General features: G+C 43.7%; 1 protein-coding gene across 1 annotated transcript in view; it reads left to right on the top strand.

Annotated features, from left to right (window-relative positions):
• The first annotated feature begins 1127 nt into the window (after positions 1-1127).
• LOC140196027 (interleukin-8-like) overlaps positions 1128-23675 on the top strand; it is a 79924-nt gene continuing 57376 nt past the window's right edge. The window contains exon 1 of the mRNA XM_072254728.1: positions 1128-1258. Coding sequence (XP_072110829.1) covers positions 1149-1258 — 110 coding nt within the window. The 5' untranslated portion in view covers positions 1128-1148. The remainder of the gene's footprint in view (positions 1259-23675) is intronic.

A 23675-nucleotide genomic window follows, 5' to 3' on the forward strand; every position in this document is an offset into this window, starting at 1 on the left:
AGCTGGAAGTTGTCACCTGCTTCAAAACGACAATAACTATACCAGTGCCCAAGAAGAGCAGGGAGAGCTGTCTTAATGACTATCGTTCAGCAGCATTTACATCTATAGTGATGAAGTGATTTGAGAAGTTGGTTGTGGCTAGAATCAGCTCCTGCCTCAGGAAGGACCTGGACCCACCGCAATTTGCGTATCACCACAGAAGGCCTACATGGACACAATCTCATTGGCTCTCCATATGGCCTTGGGTCACCTGGACAATACCAATACTTATGTTTATTGAACAAGAGAAAATTTGCAGATGTTGGAAATCAAAGTAATACACACAAAATGCAGGAAGAACTCTGCAGGCCAGGCAGCATCAATGGAAAAGAGTAAAGAGTCGACATTTTGGCCTGAGACCCTTCATCAAGACCGCTATTTATTGACTACAACTCAACGTTTATCATCATCATTCCCAAGGTTCTGATGGAAAAGCTCTAAAACCTGGGCCTCTATACCTCACTCTGCAAATGGATCCTTGACTTCCTAACTGGAGGACCTCAATCTGTGCAGATTGAAAATAACATCTCCACTTCGCTGACAATCAGCAGTGGCGCACCTCAGTATGCTTAGCCCACTGCTTACTCCCATGACTGTATAGCTAGGCACAGCTCAAGTGCCATCTATAAATTTGCTGATGATACAACCATTGTTGGCAGAATCTCTGCTATTGATGAGAGGGTGTACAGGAGCGAGATATACTAGCTAGATAAGTGGTGTTGCAGCGACAACCTTGAACTCAACGTCAGCAAGACCAAAGAGCAGATTGTGGACTTCAGGAAAGGGAAGACAAGGGAACATACACCAGTCCTCATAGAGGGATCAGAAGTGGAGAGAGTGAGCAATTTCAAGTTCCCAGGTGTCAATATCTCTGAGGACCTAACCTGGTCCCAACATATCGATGCAGCAACAAAGAAGACATAACATCAGCGATATTTCATTCGGCGTTTGAGGAGCTTTGGTGTCATCTAAAACTCTTGCAAATTTCTACAGATGATAATGTGGAGAGCATTCTAACTGGCTACACCACCTTCTGGTATGGGGGGGGTGGGGCTACTGCACAGGATTGAAGTAAGCTGCAGATAGTTGTAAACTTAGTCAGCTCCATTATGGGAACTAGCCTCAGTAGTATCCAGGACATCTTCAAGGAGCCATCCCTCAAAAAGGTGGCGTCCATCATCAAGGACCCCCCTCAGCCAGGACATGCCCTCTTCATCAGGTAGGACGTACAGAAACCAGAAGACACACACTCAATGATTCAGGGACAGCTTCTTCCCTTCTGCCATCTGATTTCTGAATGGACATTAAACCCATGAACACTACCACACCTATATTTTTGAACAACTTATTTAATTTAACTATTTAATATATATATACTTAGTGTAATTCAGTTTTTTCTCTATTATCATGTATTGCATTGTACTGTTGCTGCAAAGTTAACAAATTTCATAACACATGCCAGTGATATTAAACCTGATTCTGAATCTGATTCTGTATTCAGATGGTGCCAAGCTGTGATTTCTGTCAAGATGGTGATTCAAATATATTTGTTCTGTTAGTTTGTAGGGATGATTTTGGGGACAGAGAAGTGGGATAGTGGTCAGATTATGGTCTATGGACAGGGATGTAGAAGAGTTAGAAGTCAGGCCTCCATTCTGTGCTCCACACTTGAAGATCAATGTTGTGAATGGGTGATGAAAGGTATCTGGAGCCTATGCCTTTGATCCAGGTTTGTAGCCCACCAACCTGAACAGCTGATGAAGGACATCCGCAGGAGTCAGGCTGCCTCAGTTTGGTCCTGGGATTGGATGTCCATATGAGCAGGAGGCACGGGGAGGCATGAGGGTCGATCACTCAGCGTGCCCGGAGTTTGAACCTGGAGATTGAAGCCTCATCATTGGCTAGTGCGTGGGTCGATACCTTAGATCAAGGCCAGAGGGAAAATCGGAAGTCCAGAAGTCAAAGTCCAATGACTGAAGCCTGGAGACTGGAGACTGGAGACTGGAGGCCCAGAAGGTTGCAGGGCTGTTGGTGGGAATGGGAGGAGGAAAAGGATTTGTTTTGCTATTGTTGTTCTATTGCATGCTGTGTTCTGTTTTCTTGTGTTCCATGCTGTTCTGCCAACATTGTTGACGCCAGAATGTGTGGCAACACTGGTTGGCCCTCCCCAGCACATCCTTAGCTGTGTTAGTGTTAATGCAAATGGCACATTTTACTGTCTGTTTCGATGTACATGTGGTAAATAAATCTGAATCAGAACAACTAATGCTGTGGGAGCAAAGGCCCTGTGAAAAGTCACTTTGGTCTTAATCTTCCCTATAAGGATATTTGTTCCTGTTTTCATCCTAAAATGCCAGATGCATGAGTTAATATGCTTTTGTGTACTATTACCAGAACTGAAGTCAACAGACTTTGATGAGAGAACATCATTTTCCATTAACTACCGACACCTCACACCCCTCCAGTGATAGGAGAGGAGTCCCTCTGAAATCCCAGAACACCCAGTCCATTGCAGAAAGGTATGCCAAAACCACATTAAGGAAAGCTCTGTAGAAGAGACTCAGGTGATCCTGTTTTTAACAGCAAAGAACAGTGGAAGAGTTAATGTAATAACAACAATGTCCAAAATAAACAACTTAACCTGTGCCCCAACAGAAACAATTTAGGAACTGGTCCTTCCATTCTATTCCATAGGTTACCTTGACCTCATATAAAACAGAGAGGAATTTTAGGTTTTATTAAAGTCAGTGGTGAATAGATTTGATAGGTTATTTATCAAATTTGAGTGACTCACTGTCAGCAAACCTGACTACAGGGGGAGGAAGCTGGAGGCCCAAGAGCCAGACTTTATCAGGAGACCAGAGGTGGAGAGGGTCAGCAACTTTAAATTCCTCAGTGTTATCATTTCAGAGCATCTGTCCTGGGGTCAGCACATAAGTACCATTACAAAGAAGGCACAGCAATGCTTCTACTTTTTTCAAAGTTTGCTAAGATTCGGCATGTCATCTAAAACTCTTTTAAACTTTTATAGATGCATGGTAAAGAGTATAATGATTGGTTGCATCATGACCTGCTATAGAAACATAAATGTCCTTGAATGGAAAAGCCCAGTCCATCACAGATAAAACTCTCCCCATCACTGAGCACATCTACAAGGTGTGCTGTCACAGGAAAGCAGCATCCACCATCAAGGACCCCTACCATCCAAACCATACTTTCTTCTCACCGCTGCCATCTGGAAGGAGGTACAGGAGCCTCTGGACCCACACTACAGGGTTCAGAAACAGTTATTACCCCTCAGCCATCAGGCTCATGAACTAGTGGGGATAATTTCACTCTACTTTACTCACCCCCATCAATGAACTGTTCCCATAACCCATGGAGTCGCATTCAAGGACTCTTCATCTCATGTTCTTGATACCTATCGCTTATTTATTATTATTATTTTGTGTGTGTTTCTCTGGATTTGCAGTATCTGCAGAATCTCTTGTGTTTATAATTTGCTGCTCCACTGCAAAGTTTATTCTGACATCTTCCCACTTCCAGTCTTGATGAAAGATCTCGGCCCGAAACATCAACTGTTTGTTCATTTTCATAGATGCTGCCTCACCTACTGAGTTCGTCCAGCATTTCATGTGCGTTGATCAGGATTTCCAACATCTGCAGAATTGCTTGTGTTTATTACTTTGTTTTTTCCTACTGTGTTTGCATAGTTTGATGTCTTTTGCACACTAGTTGCTTGTCTGTCTTATGTGGTGCTTTTCATTGATTCTATTGTGTTTCTTTGTATTTACTGTGAATGCCCACAAGGAAATGGATTTTAAGGTAGTTGTGGCTTAATGGTGGCCACAAGTACTAAGTACTAAGTACTTGCATGATGGATGTAAACAAAACTAGCCTCAAAACTAACTTGTAGCTATGCTAGAAGATCTCTTGGTGCCATTTAGTATTTATTTAGGCCTGTACTCAGACTGGGAGAGATAGCATTTTAATAGTCTTTTTGGAAGTGCATATTTGTGTCATTTTCAGATTAAATTGACAATTGCTTTCTGAAATTTCACAATGACAATGCTGAGAAGACTTTTCATGTCACCTGTGACAGTTTAGATCCATGAAGGATAAATTAACCCCATTTATTTCACTGGAGGGTTTAGTGGTACATTATATCTATTTAACTCAACAACAGTTAAATAAAAATGGCAATCAAATGATACAAGGCAAACACAAATGCTTTTCTCAGCAAGGGTTCACTTTTCATGTATTACTATATGGATGGAATACAAACTTAGGCCGAATAATGCCAGGTCTGCACAGACAGGTGCCTCCCAGTCTCCACCCAGCTAACAGGAGTCACCTGCCACTCATTTCCAACTCATCACCTGCAGTCTATTTAAACCCAGCTCTCATCCACAGTCCTTGTTCAACCATTTAACCAGCCAGCCTCAAGTAGTTGCTCCTAGCCTTCAGTTACCTTGTTGCCTTGTTGTGTTCAGTATCTGTTCTCTTTTGCTTTGTGGCCTTTGTGGCTTGTTACTTTGCAGTTTATTATTAAAGTGATCGCTCACTGCTAAGTCACTTCTAGTGTTCTGTGTCCGGGTCAAGTCTCCTCCTGAAAGGATATATGAACCAGAACTTGACCCGTAGAGTTTGCCCCCTTAAAAGAAGTCATCTATTGACAGAAGCACATGATCCATAGGCAGTAAGAAACCACTGAACATCTGTTTGCCACTTTCAACCAACTCTCCATCTCGATAGAGCAACCCCACACCAGTCAATCTCCTCTTTTGGAGCCCTGGAGTCCAGTAACCAAATGCTTTGACAGATTCAAACCAAATGCTGCAACTCCCTGTCCTAGTATGACATGCACTTCAAGCTGCAGCCACCTCTGTGTTCTATGGACCATCAAGGATGTCTTTGTCATCTCTCTCTTGACTGGGCGAACTCTGACCTGGGCTACCGCTAACTTGGACAATAAAACCACCATCTACAACAAATGAGCTATTCACTGCTTGGTTGCATTGGCTTTTCAACCATCTGGGAAGTGGGCGGAAGGCGGCAGATCGGAAGCTTCATCTTTGTCAAGGATCATGCTCGGTGCTGGATTACACCATGAAATTCAGGACCCTTGTGGTGCAGTGTGGCTGAACTGTGAAAGTATTGCTGGTCCATTACCATCATGTCCACTAGGAGCACTTGAAAGATGAGCTGTCTACCCAGGAGATCTCCATCGACCTTGAATGCCTCATCACTCTGGCTCTCCTTATTGAAAAGTGTCTAATGGAAAGTCCCACCAGATCACCAGCCAGAGCCCCAGTTCCATTGTCAGAACCATTTCAGGCTGCAGTATCCTCATTAGCAATGCCTCCAGAAACCACACAGCTAGGGAGAGCTTCCTTACCACCCCCCTCCTCCTGCAGCCAGTGAATATGGGTGGAGAAACAACGTTCACTTACTTCAGAGCAGTCAATCACTGCAAATGGAAAAATGGCACCGGCAGGTAGAGGTGGGGCCTTCTATCTGGTAAGCTCCCCTCCCAAGCCCCTCATAGCTCTACTCACTCTCTCTGTCCTCTTCCACCCCCCAATGACTCTACACACACAGGAAGCTCTGGTGGATTCCAGCGCAGCAGGCAACTTTCTGGACTGAACTCTGTGTGTGCATCTTGGACTTCCTACCAAGTGTATCTCTGCATCTCTGCAATTGACAGATGTTCCATGGAGGTCTGGGATGGTCAGAGCATGCACACAGCCTGTGCACATGAGGATTGGAGAGCAGCGTGAGTCCATCTAATTCATCCTTATCGATTCACCCAATACTCCTCTCATCTTGGGTTACCACCGGCTCTCCACTCACAAGCTCACTTCAGCTGCTCATCCAGTTCACTGCTGGACTGGAGGTCCACCTGCCAGTCCATCCGCCTGCAACCTCAGTAGACTTCACTCTGAATCCATGGAGATGGAGGAAATGGTTGACCTCACCAAATTCCCACAGGACTACCATGAGTTAGCCATTGCCTTCAGTAAAAGGAAAGCCAGCACCCTGCCACCTCACATTCATCAACATCCTCCCAGACACTACCCCTCCTGAGGTCTTCTTTTCTCCTGAGAACCAGGCCATGAATAATTATGTCACTGAAGCACTATAGCATGGCTTCATTTAACCATCTCAGTCCCCAGCTGGTACAGGATTCTTCTTTGTCAGAAAGAATGATGGGAGTCTCTGTTTCTGCGTCAACCACTGTGGATTTAACAAGACCACCATTAACAACTGCTACCCTCTCCCTTGATGAATAGTGCTTTCAAAACACTGCACAGGGCCCAGATCTTCACCAAACTGGATCTACGGAACACCAACTGCATTAGAAGGATGAGTGGAAGACAGTATTCATAAAACTCACTGCTAATACTTTATGATGCCTTTCGGACTTTCCAACAGTCCATCTGTTTTCCAAGCCCTCTTTCACAAATTCCTCTGAGGCATGCTACACAGGTGTGTGTTCATTTACCTCAATGGCATTCTTATCTTCTCCAAGGATCCCCAAGATCATGTATGTCATGTCCAATCAGTCCTTCAGTGTCTCCTCAAAAACCAACTGTACTGCGGGTTAGAAAAATGCCGGTCCCACACCCAAGTCATTTCCTTGCTGGGTTCCGTCATTTATGGACCCGGAACCAATGCGCACGACTGTTGAATGCCCCTGTCGGCTCTCTCTCTCTAACAGCTACAGTGTTTCTAGGGCTTATCGAACTTCTACACCCATTTCATCAGGAACTACACCTGAATTGCCTTTCCTCTCACCTGCTTCAAGGATAGCCTGGTTTGCTGCCGTGGACCATGTTTTCGAGGAGCTTTAGAGACGTTTCACCACCGCTCCCATTCTCCTCCGCCCAAACCCCTCCAGATATTTTGTGGTAGAGGTGGATGCATCTGATGTAGACGCCAGGACCATACTCTCTCAGCAAAGACCAGAGAGGAAAGCACATCCTCTTATGCAAGTTCAACTCTACAGAGCACCCTTATGGAGTAGGGGACAGGGAGCTACTCGCCATTATATGGGCCTTAGAGAAATGGCTGATAGGGAACACCAAACCCTTCCTGGTTTGGACTGACCACCACAACTTCATGTCCATACAACAGACCCGCCAACTCAACTGACGTCAGGTTTTCTGGGTCCTCTTCTTCAAGCAATTCAAGAACACTAAGGTGGATGTCCTGTCATGACAGTTCAACCCAGCTGAAATGGAGATTGACCCTTAATTCATCATTCCCTCCTTCCAGATCCTCACTCTGATCACCTGGGATCCTGAGAAGCAGATCTGCCAGGGCCTACAGTAAAAGCCTGCTCCGGCCAACACGCCAAAGAGTCTCATGTACATTCTGGTGGTCATGCGCTTTGAGGCACTCTCGTGGGCCCATTGCTCACACCTCTCTGGCCATCCAGGTGCACAACAGACTCTGGCTTTTCTGCTCCCAATGTGCCCAGCCCAATTCTTCCACCCAGCGGCTGTCTGGGTTCCTGCATACCCTTCCGGACATGCAATGCCTGTGGTCCTACATCTCCCTGGATTTCATCACAGGTTTGCCACCTTCCGATGGGGCCTCAGTGATCTGGAAAGTGGTGGACTGGTTCTCCAAGGCAGCCCACTACATTGCCATCCCTAAGCTTCTGTCAGCCAATGAGATGGTGGATGTGATTCTCCAGCATGTAGTTCACCTCCATGGTTGCCCTCAGGACTTTGTGTCAGACTGGGGCCCACGATTCATCTCCCGTTTCTGGCGAGCTTTCTGCTCCCTCCTCCGCACTTCAGTGAGTTTATCCTCTGGCTATATTCTGCAGACCGATGGACAGTCAGAGAGAGCCAACCAGCAAATGGAGAAGTCTCAGTCATGTTTCATGGCCTCTAACCCTTTTGCTTTGAACCAGCCAGCCTCCACCAGTTGCTGCTCGCCTTCAGTTACCATGTTGCCTTGTTGTTACATATCCACTCTCTCTTGTTTTGTGTCCCCTCGTGGCTATTTATTCTGCAATTTATTATTAAAGTGATCTTTCATTTCTAAATAATCTCCGTTGCTCTGTCTTTGGGTCATGTCTCCGCTACATTTTCAGATAAACAAAAGCAAAGACACTGGCATCATGCACAAGGACTCAGCAAGAGAATTATCACTCATTCAGGAGATTTTTAGGGAGTGCCTGTCTTTCAAGGCCTTATCCATTAAGCTGTGTATGAGGAGGATTTGGATTAATAAATAAACAACCGTTGAGCACCTTTGCTCTGTCTGCTACAAAAATCTCCCAGTGGCCACCCATTTCAAATCAACTTCCCATTCCCATTCTGACGTGCCTGTACATGGCCTCCTCTACTGGCATGATAAAGTCAAACTTAGGATAGAAGAGCAACACCTCGCATTACGCCTAGATAACCTCCAAAACATCTATTTCTCTGACCTCAGTTAATTTCTCTTCCCTCTCTCCTTCTCTCTTTTTCCATTCTCCATTCTGGTTACTGTTCTCTTCTCCTCACCCACCTATCACCTCCCTCTGGTTCCCCTCCTCCTTCCCACTCTCCCATGGTCTACTCTCGTCTCTTGTCAGATTTCTTCATCTTCAGCCTTTTACTTCTTCCGCCCCTCCTCAACTGGTTTTACCTATTAATGTCAGCTTGTACTGCCCCCACCCACACCTCCATATTCTGATTTCAACTTCGTTCCTTTCTACTCCTGGTGACAGGTATTGGCCCAGAAACTCGGTAGTTTATTCCCCTCTATAAATGCTGCCTGCTTTGATGAATTCCTCCAACATTTTGTTTGTGTTGCTCAGATAAGCAGCAGATTGCCCTTTCTTAGTGGTATACTTTAATTCCCTGTGGGAAGTTGAGAATGTGCCAGTTTAGATCCATGCAGGTTATGTGGTCCCAATCATTTCAATACAGGGAGGCAGGTTAGAGCAAAATTATATCCGTTTAATTTACCTCAGTTAAGTTAAAATAACAATCAAATACATCTAATTATTTTTTCTGTGACTATCAGTGTCATGGTTTGTGTTCAGCATTTGTTGAATGTTATTCATTATAAGTCAGAGACATTCATAAACATTCAAAAACTTTGGGTGATACAGGGCTCAAACAGCTTTCCAGGCCTGTCCATGGGACGTCATTGTTGTCAGAGGGCCAACCCTTTACATTGTATCCACAATCAGCTCTGATCTGAGTATAGAGATCAAGCTATGGGCAAGAGTCGAGCAGTGTCAGCTGCTAAATGCTCCCAGGAAATTCCAGTCTGGAATCACATCACCAATAATCTGTGGAATCACAGAATTTCATACACAGCAAAAGTTCTTATTCCTATGGAAGTTTTGTGAGAGACTCTCATAATCCCCACCCACTTGATCAGGCATCACAGCACAATTTTTTTGATATTGAACTTGTCAATGAGCATGAAGCTATCCACAGCAAGATTGCTTGCCCCAAAATACCTCTCTCATGCTGCATGGTAAAGATGCCAAATAAACCCTAGTTGTACCTTCAGTTCAGGACTCGATTCTTCATCTGAAGTTTCCTCCAATGGATGTCGCGGGGAATCAGGTGCACCTTGACCAAGGCAGTCAAAACATAATTGGGGAATTAGTGAGAAGATTGGTGGCACCTGATAGTACTGTTGACAACGGCTTCTGTCAGTTGATTGAGAATTCATCACCACGTTGGATTTGTCATGTTTTTGTGAATATGACAAAACTGGGCCAAATTACCAAGCCTGATAAAACAATGAACCTTAGATAGACAAAGATTCTTGCTATTCCTGAATGAACTCGGGAAATGGTCACAGAATCTATAGAAGTAAGGCAAAACGCAGTGAAGTCATGGATCCTATAGAAATTAGAGGAGAAAGTATTTGGTGCTCTGAGGCAAATTAAGGTGGGTAAATCTCCAGAGTCTGAAAGGTGTTTCCTTGGATTGTGTGGGAGGCAAGTGCCGAAATTGCCGGGGCCCTATCAGAGATAATTAAATCATCCTTAGCGAAAGGTGATGTACAGGAGGATTGGAGGATAGTGAATGTTCTTTTGATGCTTAAGAAAGGCTGTAAAAATAAACCATGAAATTATAGGCCACTGAGCTGGACATCTGAGTGGGAAAGTTATTGGAAGGTATTATAAGGGACCAGATATGAGTACTTGGATAGATAAGGACTGATTAGGTATAATCAGCATGGCTTTGTGCATGGTAGATTGTGTCAAGCAGGTTCAGTTGCTCTGCATTCAACAGGAGTTAGTAAACTGGATTAAGCATTGGCATTGTGGGAGGAGCCAGAGTGGTAATAGACTGGGAGACTGTACCCATAGGACTGCCGCAGGGATCAGTGCTGGATTCGTCGTCATCTGTATCAATGATCTGGTTGATAATGTGGTTAACTGCATCAGCAATTTGTAGATGACACCAAGATTGAGGGTGTAGTAGACAGTGAGGACTATCAGAGCTTGCAGTGGTATCCAGACCAGCTGGAAAAATAGGAAGAAAATGGCAGATGGAATCTAATTTAGACGAGTGAAAGATGTTGCACTTTGTGATGATCAACCAGGGTAGGAGGAGTACGGTAGAACAAAGGGATCTGGGAATACAGGTCCCATAATTCCATAATTCATAATTCATTGAAAGTGACGTCACAGGTAGATAGGGTTGTAAAGAAAGTTTTTGGCACATTGGCCTTCATAGATCAAAGTAAAGAGTACAGAGATGGGATACCTGAGGATATAATGAGAGCAGTGGACAGAGGGGAACAGATGGACGTTATTTACTTGGATTTCCAGAAGGCGTTCGATAAAGTGCCACATAAAAGTGCCCATGAGATAAGGATGCATAGAGTTGGGTATAATGTAATAGCATGGATCAAGGATTGGTTAACTAACTGGAGAGAGTTGGTATACATGAGCGTTATTCTGGTTGGCAATCAGTGGTGAGCGGTGTGCCAAAGGGGTCAGTGCTGGGCCCGCAACTGTTCACAATATACATTAACGATCTGGAAGAGAGCCCCAACTGTAATGTATTTAAGTTTGCTGATGGTACTAAACTGAGTGGAAAAGCAAATTGTGCAGAAGATAAGGAGAGTCTGCAGAGAGATATAGATAGGTTAAGTGAATGGGCAAGGGTCTGGCAGATGGAGTACAATGTTGATAAATGCAAGGTCATCCACTTTGGATGGAAAAATAGAAAAGCAGATCATTATTTAAATGGTAAAAATTTGCAGCATGCTGCTGTGCAGAGGGACTTGGGAATATTTGTGCATGAATCACAAAAGATTGGTTTGCAGGCACAGCAGGCTATGAAGAAGGCAAATGGGATGTTGGCCTTCATTGCTAGAGGGATTGAATTTAACAGCAGAGAGGTTATGCTGTAACTGTATAGGGTACTGGTGAGGCCACACCAGCTGTTCTGGTCTCCTTACTTGAGGAAGGACATACTGGTGTTGGAGGTAGTGCAGAGGAGGTTCGCCTGGTTGACTCCAGAGAAGAGGAGATTAGACTATGAGGAGAGATTGAGTCAGCTGGGGCTGTACTTGCTAGGATTCAGAAGGATGAGAGGAGATCTTATAGAAATATACAAAATTATGAAAAGGATAGATAAGATAGAGGCAGGAAAGTTGTTTCCACCGTTGTGTGAGAATAGAACTAGGGGACATGGCCTCAAGATTCGGGGGAAGTAGATTTAGGACGGAGATGAGGAGGAGCTGCTTTTCCCAGAGAGTGTTGAATCTGTGGAATTCTCTGCCCAATGAAGCAGAGGAGGTTACCTCAGTAAATATACTTAAGACAAGGTTGGATAGACTTTTGCATTGTAGGGGAATTAAGGGTAATGGAGAAAAGGCAGGTAGGTGGAGATGAGTCCATGGCCAGATCAGCCATGATCTTATTGAATGGCAGAGCAGGCTTGATGGGCCAGATGTCCTACTCCTGCTCCCATTTTTTATGTTCTTTTCTTCTTATGTTATGTTGAAATTATATTAGACATTGGTGAGACCTAATTTAGAGTAGTGTGTACAGTTTTAGTCACATACATACAGGAAAGATGTAAATAAGGTTGAAAGAGTACAGAGAAAATTTACAAGCACGTTGCCGGGACTGCCAAGGTAGAAGGGAAGATTGAATAGGTTAGGACTTTATTCCTTGGAACGTAGAAGATTGAGGGGAGATTTGATAAAAGTATACAGAATTATGAGGGGTTTAGATTTTCCGCTGAGGTTGGGTGGGACAACAACTAGAGGTCATGGGTTAAGGGTAAAAGGTGAAAAGTTTAAGGGGAACATGGGGGAAGCTTCTACACTTAGAAGGAGGTGAGGGTGTGGAGCAAGCTGCCAGTGCAAGTGGGAAATGCGAGCTTGATTTCGGCATTGAAGAGAGATTTGGATAGGTACATGTACAGCAGGAGTATTGTCAGGGTCTAGGTCAATGCGACTAGGCAGTTTAAAAGGTTTGGCATGGACTAGATGTCCCAAAAGCCCTGCTTCTGTGCTGTACTCTTCTATCACTCTATGAATCATCAGAAATTATATCAGATGATCGGCCCCTTTCCTCCGCATAGAACAGTTTCACGGAAACTCTAATTCCTATCCACCTATTCTACTGCATGGTTGAGTAAACAAAAACAAATCGTAAAGACAATTTAACAAGAATGTGGAGAGTTACATATCAGCACATTGCTGAGAAGAACAGACTGAGTTAGTCTGGTGGTGTGTGTCTAGTGTGCTCTGTTTGCGCATGTTTGTGGGTATCGCATTGATAGTGTTGCTGGTACAAAGTCTTTCTATTATACCAATTTCAGCTGAGAAAACCACCAGGAAAGGGAAGAAAAATGTACACAGAACATTGAGTTTGTACAAACAGAATAGATACTAATAAACAGAGGAAAATAGATACACATTATGACAAAAGATGAACAAATAAAATAAGCTATCCTTATAACAGTAAAAAAAATGAGGAAACAATTTACAAATACACAACAAAGGAATGATGAGGTGGAATTTCTTTGTTAGGAGAAACTCAGTTTTAAAAGATTCTTTTAAATAGAAACAGTAAGAGACAATAAAGCAAAATAAATTTGAGAAACGAATGGGAAAAAACCTACCAGGAGCACGGAACGTGAGATAACAAATTAAATAATGGAAATCAAAATAGCAGCAGGTAAGCTGTTTGATTTGATTAGACTGAACTACGCCCACATTCCTTGATGCCCTGAGGCAGAGAGAGTGGGCTTTCTGCTTGTATCTCTGTAGCCTTATGAGAACTGCTCGCATTTCCTTGAGGAGTTTCAGGCTCTCTATGTAAATATGTGCCAACACACGAGTCAAAAATCTCCTTGTTGCTGCCAACACACACTCAAAATGTGCTGGAGGACCTCAGCAGGCCAGGCAACCTCTATGGAAAAGAGTAAACAGTCAATGTTTCGGGCCGAGGTCCTCCAACAAGATTGGAGGAAAAACGATGAGGAGTCAGAGTCAAACTACCTGGCCTGCTGAGTTCCTCCGGCATTTTGTCGGTGTTGCTTGGACTTCCAGCATCTGAAGATTTTCTCTTGTTTGTCCTAGTTGCTAACGTTCAGACTAATTCAAGTGTTGGACTCCTCACAGAATCCAAAGCTTCCTGCAGTTTCCCAGTGCTATTTCTGAGAAGACTTCTCACATCACTTGTGCCAGTTTAGATCCATGCAGGTTATATGGCCCCAATCATTTCAATATTTGGGGATATTTGTGTGGAGTTCTGCATAGGTACGTTCCAATGAGACAGGGAAGTTATGGTAGGGTACAGGAACCGTGGTGTACAAAGGCTGTAGTAAATCTAGTCGAGAAGAAAAGAAAAGCTTATAAAAGGTTCAGAGAGCCAGGTAATGTTAGAGATCTAGAAGATTATAAGGCTAACAAGAAGGAGCTTAAGCAGGAAATTAGGAGAGCCAGAAAGGGCCATGAGAAGGCCTTGGTGGGCAGTATTAAGGAAAACCCCAAGGCATTTTACAGATATGTGAAGAGCAAGAGGATAAAACGTGAAAGAATAGGACCTATCAAGTGTGACAGTGGGAAAGTGTGTATGGAACCAGAGGAAATAGCAGAGGTACTTAATGAATACTTTACTTCGGTATTTACTATGGAAAAGGATCTTGGTGATTGTAGTGATGACTTGCAGCAGACTGAAAAGCTTGAACATGTAAATATTAAGAAAGAGAATGTGCTGGAGCTTTTGGAAAGCATCAACTCGGATAAGTCGCCGGGACCAGATGAGATGTACCCCTGGCTACTGTGGGAGGTGAGGGAGGAGATTGCTGAGCCTCTGGTGATGATCTTTGCATCATCAATGGGGACGGGAGAGGTTTTGGAGGATTGGAGGGTTGCAGATGTTGTTCCCTTATTCAAGAAAGGGAGTAGAGATAGCCCAGGAAATTATAGACCAGTGAGTCTTACTTCAGTGGTTGGTAAGTGGATGGAGAAGATCCTGAGAGGCAGGATCTATGAACATTTGGAGAGGCATAATATGATTAGGAATAGTCAGCATGACTTTGTCAAAGGCAGGTCGTGCCTTATGAGCCTGATTGAATTTTTTGAGGATGTGACTAAACACAATTGATGAAGGTAGAACCGTAAATGTAGTGTATATGGATTTCAGCAAGGCATTTGATAAGGTACCCCATGCAAGGCGTATTGAGAAAGTAAGGAGCCATGGGATCCAAGGGGACATTGTTTTGTGGATCCAGAACTGGCTTGCCCACAGAAGGCAAAGAGTGGTTGTAGATGGGTCATATTCTGCATGGAGGTCGATGACGAATGGTGTGTCTCAGGGATCTGTTCTGGGACCCTTACTCTTCATGAGTTTTATAAATGACCTGGATGAGGAAGTGGAGGGATGGGTTAGTAAATTTGCTAATGACACAAAGGTTGGGGATGTTGTGGATAGTGTGGAGGGCTGTCAGAGGTTACAGTGGGACATTGATAGGATGCAAAACTGGGCTGAGAAGTGGCAGATGGAGTTCAACCCAGATAAGTGTGAAGTGGTTCATTTTGGTAGGTCAAATATGATGACAGAATATAGTATTAATGGTAAGACTCTTGGCAGTGTGGAGGATCAGAAGGATCTTGGGGTCCGAGTCCATAGGATGCTCGAAGCAGCTGCGCAGGTTGACTCTGTGGATAAGAAGGCATACGGTGTATTGGCCTTCATCAATCGTGGAATTGAATTTAGTAGCTGAGAGATAATGTTGCAGTTATATAGGACCCTGGTCAGACCCTACTTGGAGTACTGGTCGCCTCACTACAGGAAGGATGATGTAGAAATCATAGAAAGGGTGCAGAGGAGATTTACAAGGATGTTGCCTGGATTGGGGAGCATGCTTTTGAAAACTGGTTGAGTGAACTTGGCCATATCCCCCTGGAGTGATGGAGGATGAGAGGTGACCTGATAGAGGTGTATAAGATGATGAGAGGCATTGATCGTGTGGATAGTCAGAGGCTTTTTCCCAGGGCTGGAATGGCTGCCACAAGAGGGCACAGGTTTAAGGTGCTTGGGCTTAGGTACAGAGGAGATGTCAGGGGTAGATTTTTTTATGTAGAGAATGGTGAGTGCGTGGAACCGGCTCCTGACAACAGTGGTGGAGGCAGATACGATAGGGTCTTTTAAGAGACTTCTGGATAGGTACACGGAGCTTAGAAAAATAGAGGGCTATGGGTAACCCTAGTAATTTCTAAGGTATGGGCATGTTCGGCACAACTTTGTGGGCCAAAGGGCCTGTATTGTGCTGTAGGTTTTTCTATGTTTCTATGTTTCTAATGTAGGGAGTGCGAAACTATATCTGTTTAATTTACTTCAGTTAAGCTAAAACAACAGTCTAATACATTTAATTATTTTTTCTGTGATCATCAGTCTCATGATATGCGTTTAGCATTTGTTGAATGTCGCCTATTGTAAGTCAGGCATTCATAAACATTCAAGAGCCTTTGGTGATGCAGGGCTTTATCAGCTTTCCAGGCATGTCCGTGGGATGTAATTGCTGTCAGAAGGCAAATTCTCTACTTAGTTTCCATGGTCAGCTCTGAGCTGAGAATGGAGTGAACAATAGACAAGCAATGTCAGTTGCTTACTACTCCTAGGAAATTCCAGTCTGCAATCACAGAGTTCTGCACACAGCAAAAGTCCCGGTTCCTGTGGAAGTTTTGTGAGAGACTCTGTCATAATCCCACCCACTTGATCAGGGATCACAGCAGATATTTTTTTGATATTGAATTGTTCCCAAATTCCATTCAGGGTTCAAAATCAAAACAAAGCAATAGACTGCATAAAAGGGTTCCTCCTCATCTTACTTCCGAGTCTTTCGCCTCTGATCTAAATCTACATTCTTCGGTGTCAATCTGCGAATGTGAACAGTCATTGCAGATTACATAAGGGTCAGAGTCAGAGAGAGGCAGTCTATAGGTATGGTAATAGGTCAAGCACAAGTAATCATGAGTCACATAACAATGAGAACCCAGCATTCACCCTAACTCTAGTGCATGGTAAACCCAATGGATATGATAACAGTAAATTAAATTACAAACACAACTATGCGAAGAACACTCATTTTTGACTGCCTTGCTCGTATTGAAACAGAATCCTGTTTAAGAGGACTTTTGGCAGAGATTGTTACTGCAGACGTAGTCTGCACTATAAAAAAAATCATTATCCCTTGTGATTCAAAAGGCACTCAAAACCCAGCGCTGTAGATATAAGTAGTCTTTATTCGGTACAAGCTGATGTGTAGCGGAGAATCATTGGAAGAATCCTCCTGAACATCAAATGCACCAAGCTTTATACTTTTTAAATACAATGATGATCATCAAATGTGCCCGTGAGCATGTTGGGTGTGTCTGGATGGAAAGGGAACCAGTCTGGAACTTCTCACAGTCCATGCATGAGTTGAAAACAGGGCCCATTCATCTATTGCTTGCCCTTATAAGACCATAAGGAGCAGAACTAGCCCACTCGGCTATCAAATCTGCTCCACAATAGCATCGGGGCTGATTCATTATTTATTATCTCTCTCAATCACTCCCTAGAGAAATGGACATCCTTCTATTCTCAGGCTGTGCCATCTGGTCCTAGGTTTATCCTCTATAGGAAATATCCTCTCCACATCCACTCTTTTTAGGCCTTTCAATATTTGACAGGTTTCAATGAGAGCCCTGCTCGTTCCTTTAAACTCCAGTGAGTACAGACCCAGAGACATCAAACGCTCCTCATATGTTAACCCTTTCATTCCCGGACTCAGTCTTGTAAACCTCCTCTGGATTCTCTCCAATGCCGCTAATAGAAAGGTTGTGAGTGGTGGTAAAAATCTTCTGTGGTGTATATATTTCAATGCTAGGAGTATTGCAGGGAAGGCGGATGAGTTGAGGGCATGGATTGACACGTGAAATTATGACGTTATAGCAGTTAGTGAAACTTGGCTACAGGAGGGGCAGGACTGGCAGCTTAATATTCCAGGGTTCCGATGTTTCAGATATGATCGAGGCAGAGGAATGAAAGGTGGGGGAGTAGCATTGCTTGTTAGGGAAAATATTACAGCAGTGCTCAGGCAGGACAGATTAGAGGGTTTGTCTACTGAGTCCTTATGGGTGGAACTGAGAAACAGGAAAGGTATGGCCACATTAGTGGGATTGTATTACAGACCACCCAATAGTCAACGAGAATTGGAAGAGCAAATCTGCAGAGAGATAGCAGGCAACTGCAGGAAACATAAAGTTGTGGTGGTAGGGGATTTTAATTTTCCATATATTGATTAGGACTCCCATACCGTTAGGGGTCTAGATGGTTTAGAGTTTGTAAAATGTGTTCAGGAAAGTTTTCTAAATCAATATATAGAGGGACCAACTAGAGGGGATGCAATATTGGATCTCCTGTTAGAAAACACGTTAGGACAAGTGACGGAAGTCTGTGTAGGGGAGCACTTTGGTTCCAGTGATCATAACACCATTAGTTTCAACTTGATCATGGACAAGGATAGATCTGGTACTAGGGTTGAGGTTCTGAACTGGAAGAAGGCCAAATTTGAAGAAATGAGAAAGGATCTAAAAAGCGTGGATTGGGACAGGTTGTTCTCTGGCAAAGATGTGATCGGTAGGTGGGAAGCCTTCAAAGGAGAAATTTTGAGAGTGCAGAGTTTGTATCTTCCTATCAGGATTAAAGACAAAGTGAATAGGAATAAGGAACCTTGGTTCTCAAGGGATATTGCAACTCTGATAAAGAAGAAGAGGGAGTTGTATGAAATGTATAGGAAACAGGGAGTAAATAAGGTGCTTGAGGAATATAAGAAGTGCAAGAAAATACTTAAGAAAGAAATCAGGAGGGCTAAAAGAAGACATGAGGTTGCCTTGGCAGTCAAAGTGAAGGATAATCCAAAGAGCTTTTACAGGTATATTAAGAGCAAAAGGATTGTAAGGGATAAAATTGGTCCTCTTGAAGATCAGAGTGGTTGGCTATGTGCGGAACCAAAGGAAACGGGGGAGATCTTAAATACAAACAATAGGAATTCTGCAGATGCTGGAAATTCAAGCAACACACATAAAAGTTGCTGGTGAACGCAGCAGGCCAGGCAGCGTCTCTAGGAAGAGATGCAGTCGATGTTTCAGGCCGAGACCCTTCATCAGGACTAACTGAAGGAAGAGTGAGTAAGGGATTTGAAAGTTGGAGGGAGAGGGGGAGATCCAAAATGATAGGAGAAGACAGGAGGGGGAGGGATGGAGCCAAGAGCTGGACAGGTGATAGGCAAAAGGGATACGAGAGGATTATGGGACAGGAGGTCCGGGAAGAAAGACAAGGGGAGGGGGACCCAGAGGATGGGCAAGGGGTATATTCAGAGGGACAGAGGGAGAAAAAGGAGAGTGAGAGAAAGGATGTGTGTATAAAAATAAGTAACAGATGGGGTACGAGGGGGAGGTGGGGCATTAGTGGAAGTTAGAGAAGTCGATGTTCATGCCATCAGGTTGGAGGCTACCCAGGCAGAATATAAGGTGTTGTTCCTCCAACCTGAGTGTGGCTTCATCTTTACAGTAGAGGAGGCCGTGGATAGACATGTCAGAATGGGAATAGGATGTGGAATTAAAATGTGTGGCCACTGGGAGATCCTGCTTTCTCTGGCGGACAGAGCGTAGATGTTCAGCAAAATGTTCAGTAGATGTCCACCTCCCCCTCGTACCCCATCTGTTACTTATTTTTATACACACATTCTTTCTCTCACTCTTCTTTTTCTCCCTCTGTCCCTCTGAATATACCTCTTGCACATCCTCTGGGTCCCCCTCCCCTTGTCTTTCTTCCCAGACCTCCTGTCCCATGATCCTCTCGTATCCCTTTTGCCTATCACCTGTCCAGCTCTTGGCTCCATCCCTCTCCCTCCTGTCTTCTCCTATCATTTTGGATCTCTCCCTGCCCCTCCAACTTTCAAATCCCTTACTCACTCTTCCTTCAGTTAGTCCTGACGAAGGGTCTCGGTCTGAAACGTCGACTGCACCTCTTCCTAGAGATGCTGCCTGGCCTGCTGCGTTCACCAGCAACTTTTATGTGTGTTGCTTGAGATCTTAAATAGGTTTTTTGTGTCTGTATTTATTAAGGAAATTGGCATGAAGTCTATGGAATTAAGGGAAACAAGTAGTGAGATCATGAAAACTGTACAGATTGAAAAGGAGGAGGTGCTTGCTGTCTTGAGGAAAATTAAAGTGGATAAATCCCCGGGACCTGACAGGGTGTTCCCTCGGACCTTGAAGGAGACTAGTGTTGAAATTGCAGGGGCCCTGGCAGAAATATTTAAAATGTCGCTGTCTACAGGTGCAGTGCTGGAGGATTGGAGAGTGGCTCATGTTGTTCCGTTGTTTAAAAAAGGATCGAAAAGTAATCCAGGAAATTATAGGCCGGTAAGTTTAACGTCGGTAGTAGGTAAGTTATTGGAGGGAGTACTAAGAGACAGAATCTACAAGCATTTGGATAGACAAGGACTTATTAGGGAGAGTCAACATGGCTTTGTGTGTGGTAGGTTATGTTTGACCAATCTATTGGAGTTTTTTGAGGAGGTTACCAGGAAAGTGGATGAAGGGAAGGCAGTGGATATTGTCTACATGGACTTCAGTAAGGCCTTTGACAAGGTCCCGCATGGGAGGTTAGTTAGGAAAATTCAGTCGCTAGGTATACATGGAGAGGTGGTAAATTGGATTAGACATTGGCTCAATGGAAGAAGCCAAAGAGTGGTGGTAGAGAATTGCTTCTCTGAGTGGAGGCCTGTGACTAGTGGTGTGCCACAGGGATCAGTGCTGGGTCCACTGTTATTTGTCATCTATATCAATGATCTAGATGATAATGTGATAAATTGAATCAGCAAATTTGCTGATGATACAAAGATTGGAGGTGTAGTAGACAGTGAGGAAGGTTTTCAGAGCCTGCAGAGGGACTTGGACCAGCGAAAAAATGGGCTGAAAAATGGCAGATGGAGTTTAATACAGACAAGTGTGAGGTATTGCACGTTGGAAGGACAAACCAAGGTTGAACATACAGGATTAATGGTAAGGCACTGAGGAGTGCAGTGGAACAGAGGGATCTGGGAATACAGATACAAAATTCCCTAAAAGTGGCGTCACAGGTAGATAGGGTCGTAAAGATAGCTTTTGGTACATTGGCCTTTATTAATCAAAGTATTGAGTATAAGAGCTGGAATGTTATGATGAGGTTGTATAAGGCATTGGTGAGGCCGAATCTGGAGTATTGTGTTCAGTTTTGGTCACCAAATTACAGGAAGGATATAAGTAAGGTTGAAAGAGTGCAGAGAAGGTTTACAAGGATGTTGCTGGGACTTGAGAAACTCAGTTACAGAGAAAGGTTGAATAGGTTAGGACTTTATTCGCTGGAGCGTAGAAGAATGAAGGGAGATTTGATAGAGGTATATACAATTATGATGGGTATAGATAAAGTGAATGCAAGCAGGCTTTTTCCACTGAGGCAAGGGGAGAAAAAAAACCAGAGGACATGGGTTAAGGGTGAGGGGAGAAAAGTTTAAAGGGAAAATTGGGGGGGGGCTTCTTCACACAGAGAGTGGTGGGAGTATGAAATGAGCTCCCAGACGAGGTGGTAAATGCGGGTTCTTTTTTAACATTTAAGAATAAATTGGACAGATACATGGATGGGAGGTGTATGGAGGGATATGGTCCGTGTGCAGGTCAGTGGGACTAGGCAGAAAATGGTTTGGCACAGCCAAGAAGGGCCAAAAGGCCTGTTTCTGTGCTGTAGTTTCTATGGTTCTATGGTTTCTACATCTTATCCTAGATAAGAGGCCCAAAGTTGCTCATAATAGTCCAAGTGCAGTGTGACTAATGCCTTATAAAGCCTCAGCAGTACATTCCTGCTCTTATATTCTAAGAGAACCTCTCGAAGTGAAAGATAACATTGCATTTGTCTTGCTTACCACTGACTCAACCTGCAAGTTAAACTTTAAGGAATCCTGCACAAGGACTCCCAAGATCCTTTGCATGTCTGATTTTTTTTAACTTTATTCCTGCTTAGAAAATAGTCCACACCTTTATTCCTTCTACCTGTAGTGTAACGTAATTGGGAGAAATGTACATAATTCACAACCACCGACATCGAGTTAGGGTTTCACTTTAAGAGGTTGGTCTGACATGATGCCGTTGTTATGTGAAGATTTTTAGTATACTTTTGTGTTTGGGTTTTGGAGTTGAATAAAATGCGTCATGGGTTTCATTAACATAAAATGCGTCACTTTGTTTTATTTGTGAAAACCTACTTACCAAAGGGCGTGACATATACTTTCCTGGACTATATTCCACTTGTCACTTCTTTGACCATTCCCCTAAACTAAGTCCTTCTGCAGACTCTCTGTTTCCTCAAGACTACCTGTCACTCCATCTGTCTTCTTACCATCTGCAAACTTCGCCACAAAGCCATCAATTCCATCATCCAAATCATTGGCATGTATTGTGAAAAGGAACGATCAGAAGTACTGAAACCCACAGAACACCACCTGTCACCAGCAGCCAACCAGAAAAGGGCCCTTAATTCCAACTCTTTGCCTCCTGCCAACCAGCTGATCTACTATCCTACTGATCTACTGTAGTAATGGTATGGCTAGTATCTTTCTTGTAATACCATGGGCTCTTGTTAATCAGCCTCATGTGTGGCACTTGTCAAAGGTCTTCTGAAAATCCAAGTAAACAACATCCACTGACTATCATTTCTCTATCCTGACTGTTACTTTCTCAAACAATTCTAACAGATTAGTCAGACAAGGTCTTCCCTGAAGGGAACCATGCTGACTTTGGCCTATTTTGTCATGTGCCTCCAAGTGTACTGAAACCTCATCCTTAATAATGGACTCCAATATCTTCTCAACCATTGAAGTCAGGCTAACTGGCTTATAAATTATTTTCTTCTGTCCCCCTCCTTCTTAATGAGTGGAATGATATTTGCCATTTTCCAGTCCTCCAGGACCATTCCAGAAGCTAGTGATTTCATGATAGGTCATTACAAGTGCCTCCACAATCACCTCAGCCACCTCTTTCAGAACCCTGGGTGTAGTCTATCTGGCCTAGATGACCATCTCCCATTGTAATTTATATCCAACATTCTGGCTACTGTTCCAACGCCTGTATATAACTCCCGTCAGCGTCTTTTTACCCTTAACCCTACCCACAAGGATTCTTTATCTTCCAATCCTGCGTCATGAAACAAAAACAATATGGTACCTGTTCAAATAAAACATCAAACACCCAACGTGCAGAAAAAGAACAAAGAACTGCGTACATTCAAATATAAGACCTACAGTCCAGTATTGATCAGCTTTTTCGACATTGCCCCCATGTTGCACTTCAACTCATCCCACTGACTGCAATTACGCCCTCACAGTCTCACAACACAATTGATCAGCATGTATACCAACTGCTCCGTCATCCAAGAGACTCAGAGCCTGAAAGGCTCACCACCAAGCTCGAGGGCAGCTTGTATCCCACTGGTATAAGGCTATTGAATAGGTCTCCAGAACAATGAGATGAACTCTTGACCTCAATTTATCTTGTTATGATCTTGCAACTTATCGTTTACCTGCACTGCATGTTCTCTGTAGCTGCTACACTTCATTCTCCATTCTGTTACTGCTTTACCTTGTGTTACGTACCCCGTAACTGGGTTGCCAAACCAGCAGAAATGGATCACTCAGTTGGAGTCTGGATTACTAGAACTAAGAAAGTTTTATTAAAGAAACAAGCAACACAGCGATTGAAAGGATAATAAATGCAACAGTTCAGCAATGATAAACACACATGTACACAGAATTAAGATAACAGGATCAATCCAGCTCTATCATTGTCTAGGGGCAAATGACCAGTTTCAAAGTGACACAAAGTTCAGTCCAATTTAGTTCAGTTCACAGTAATCGTTGCCGTGGCGATGGACAATGTGGGGGGAAGGAGAGAGAACAAGAACGAATGATCATTCAGAAACGGCTTCCACACACAGTCGGCGATATTGCTCACAAGCAGCTTTCCGGGCGGGTCCTTTGTGATGTCACCTGAGGTCACCGACTGTGACCCCTCCTTCAGATGCGGTCGATCCTCTGCAGTGAACCCGGCACCCAAGC

The sequence above is a fragment of the Mobula birostris genome, chromosome 4 (genome assembly GCF_030028105.1).
Source record: "Mobula birostris isolate sMobBir1 chromosome 4, sMobBir1.hap1, whole genome shotgun sequence".
Lineage (NCBI taxonomy): Eukaryota > Metazoa > Chordata > Chondrichthyes > Myliobatiformes > Myliobatidae > Mobula > Mobula birostris.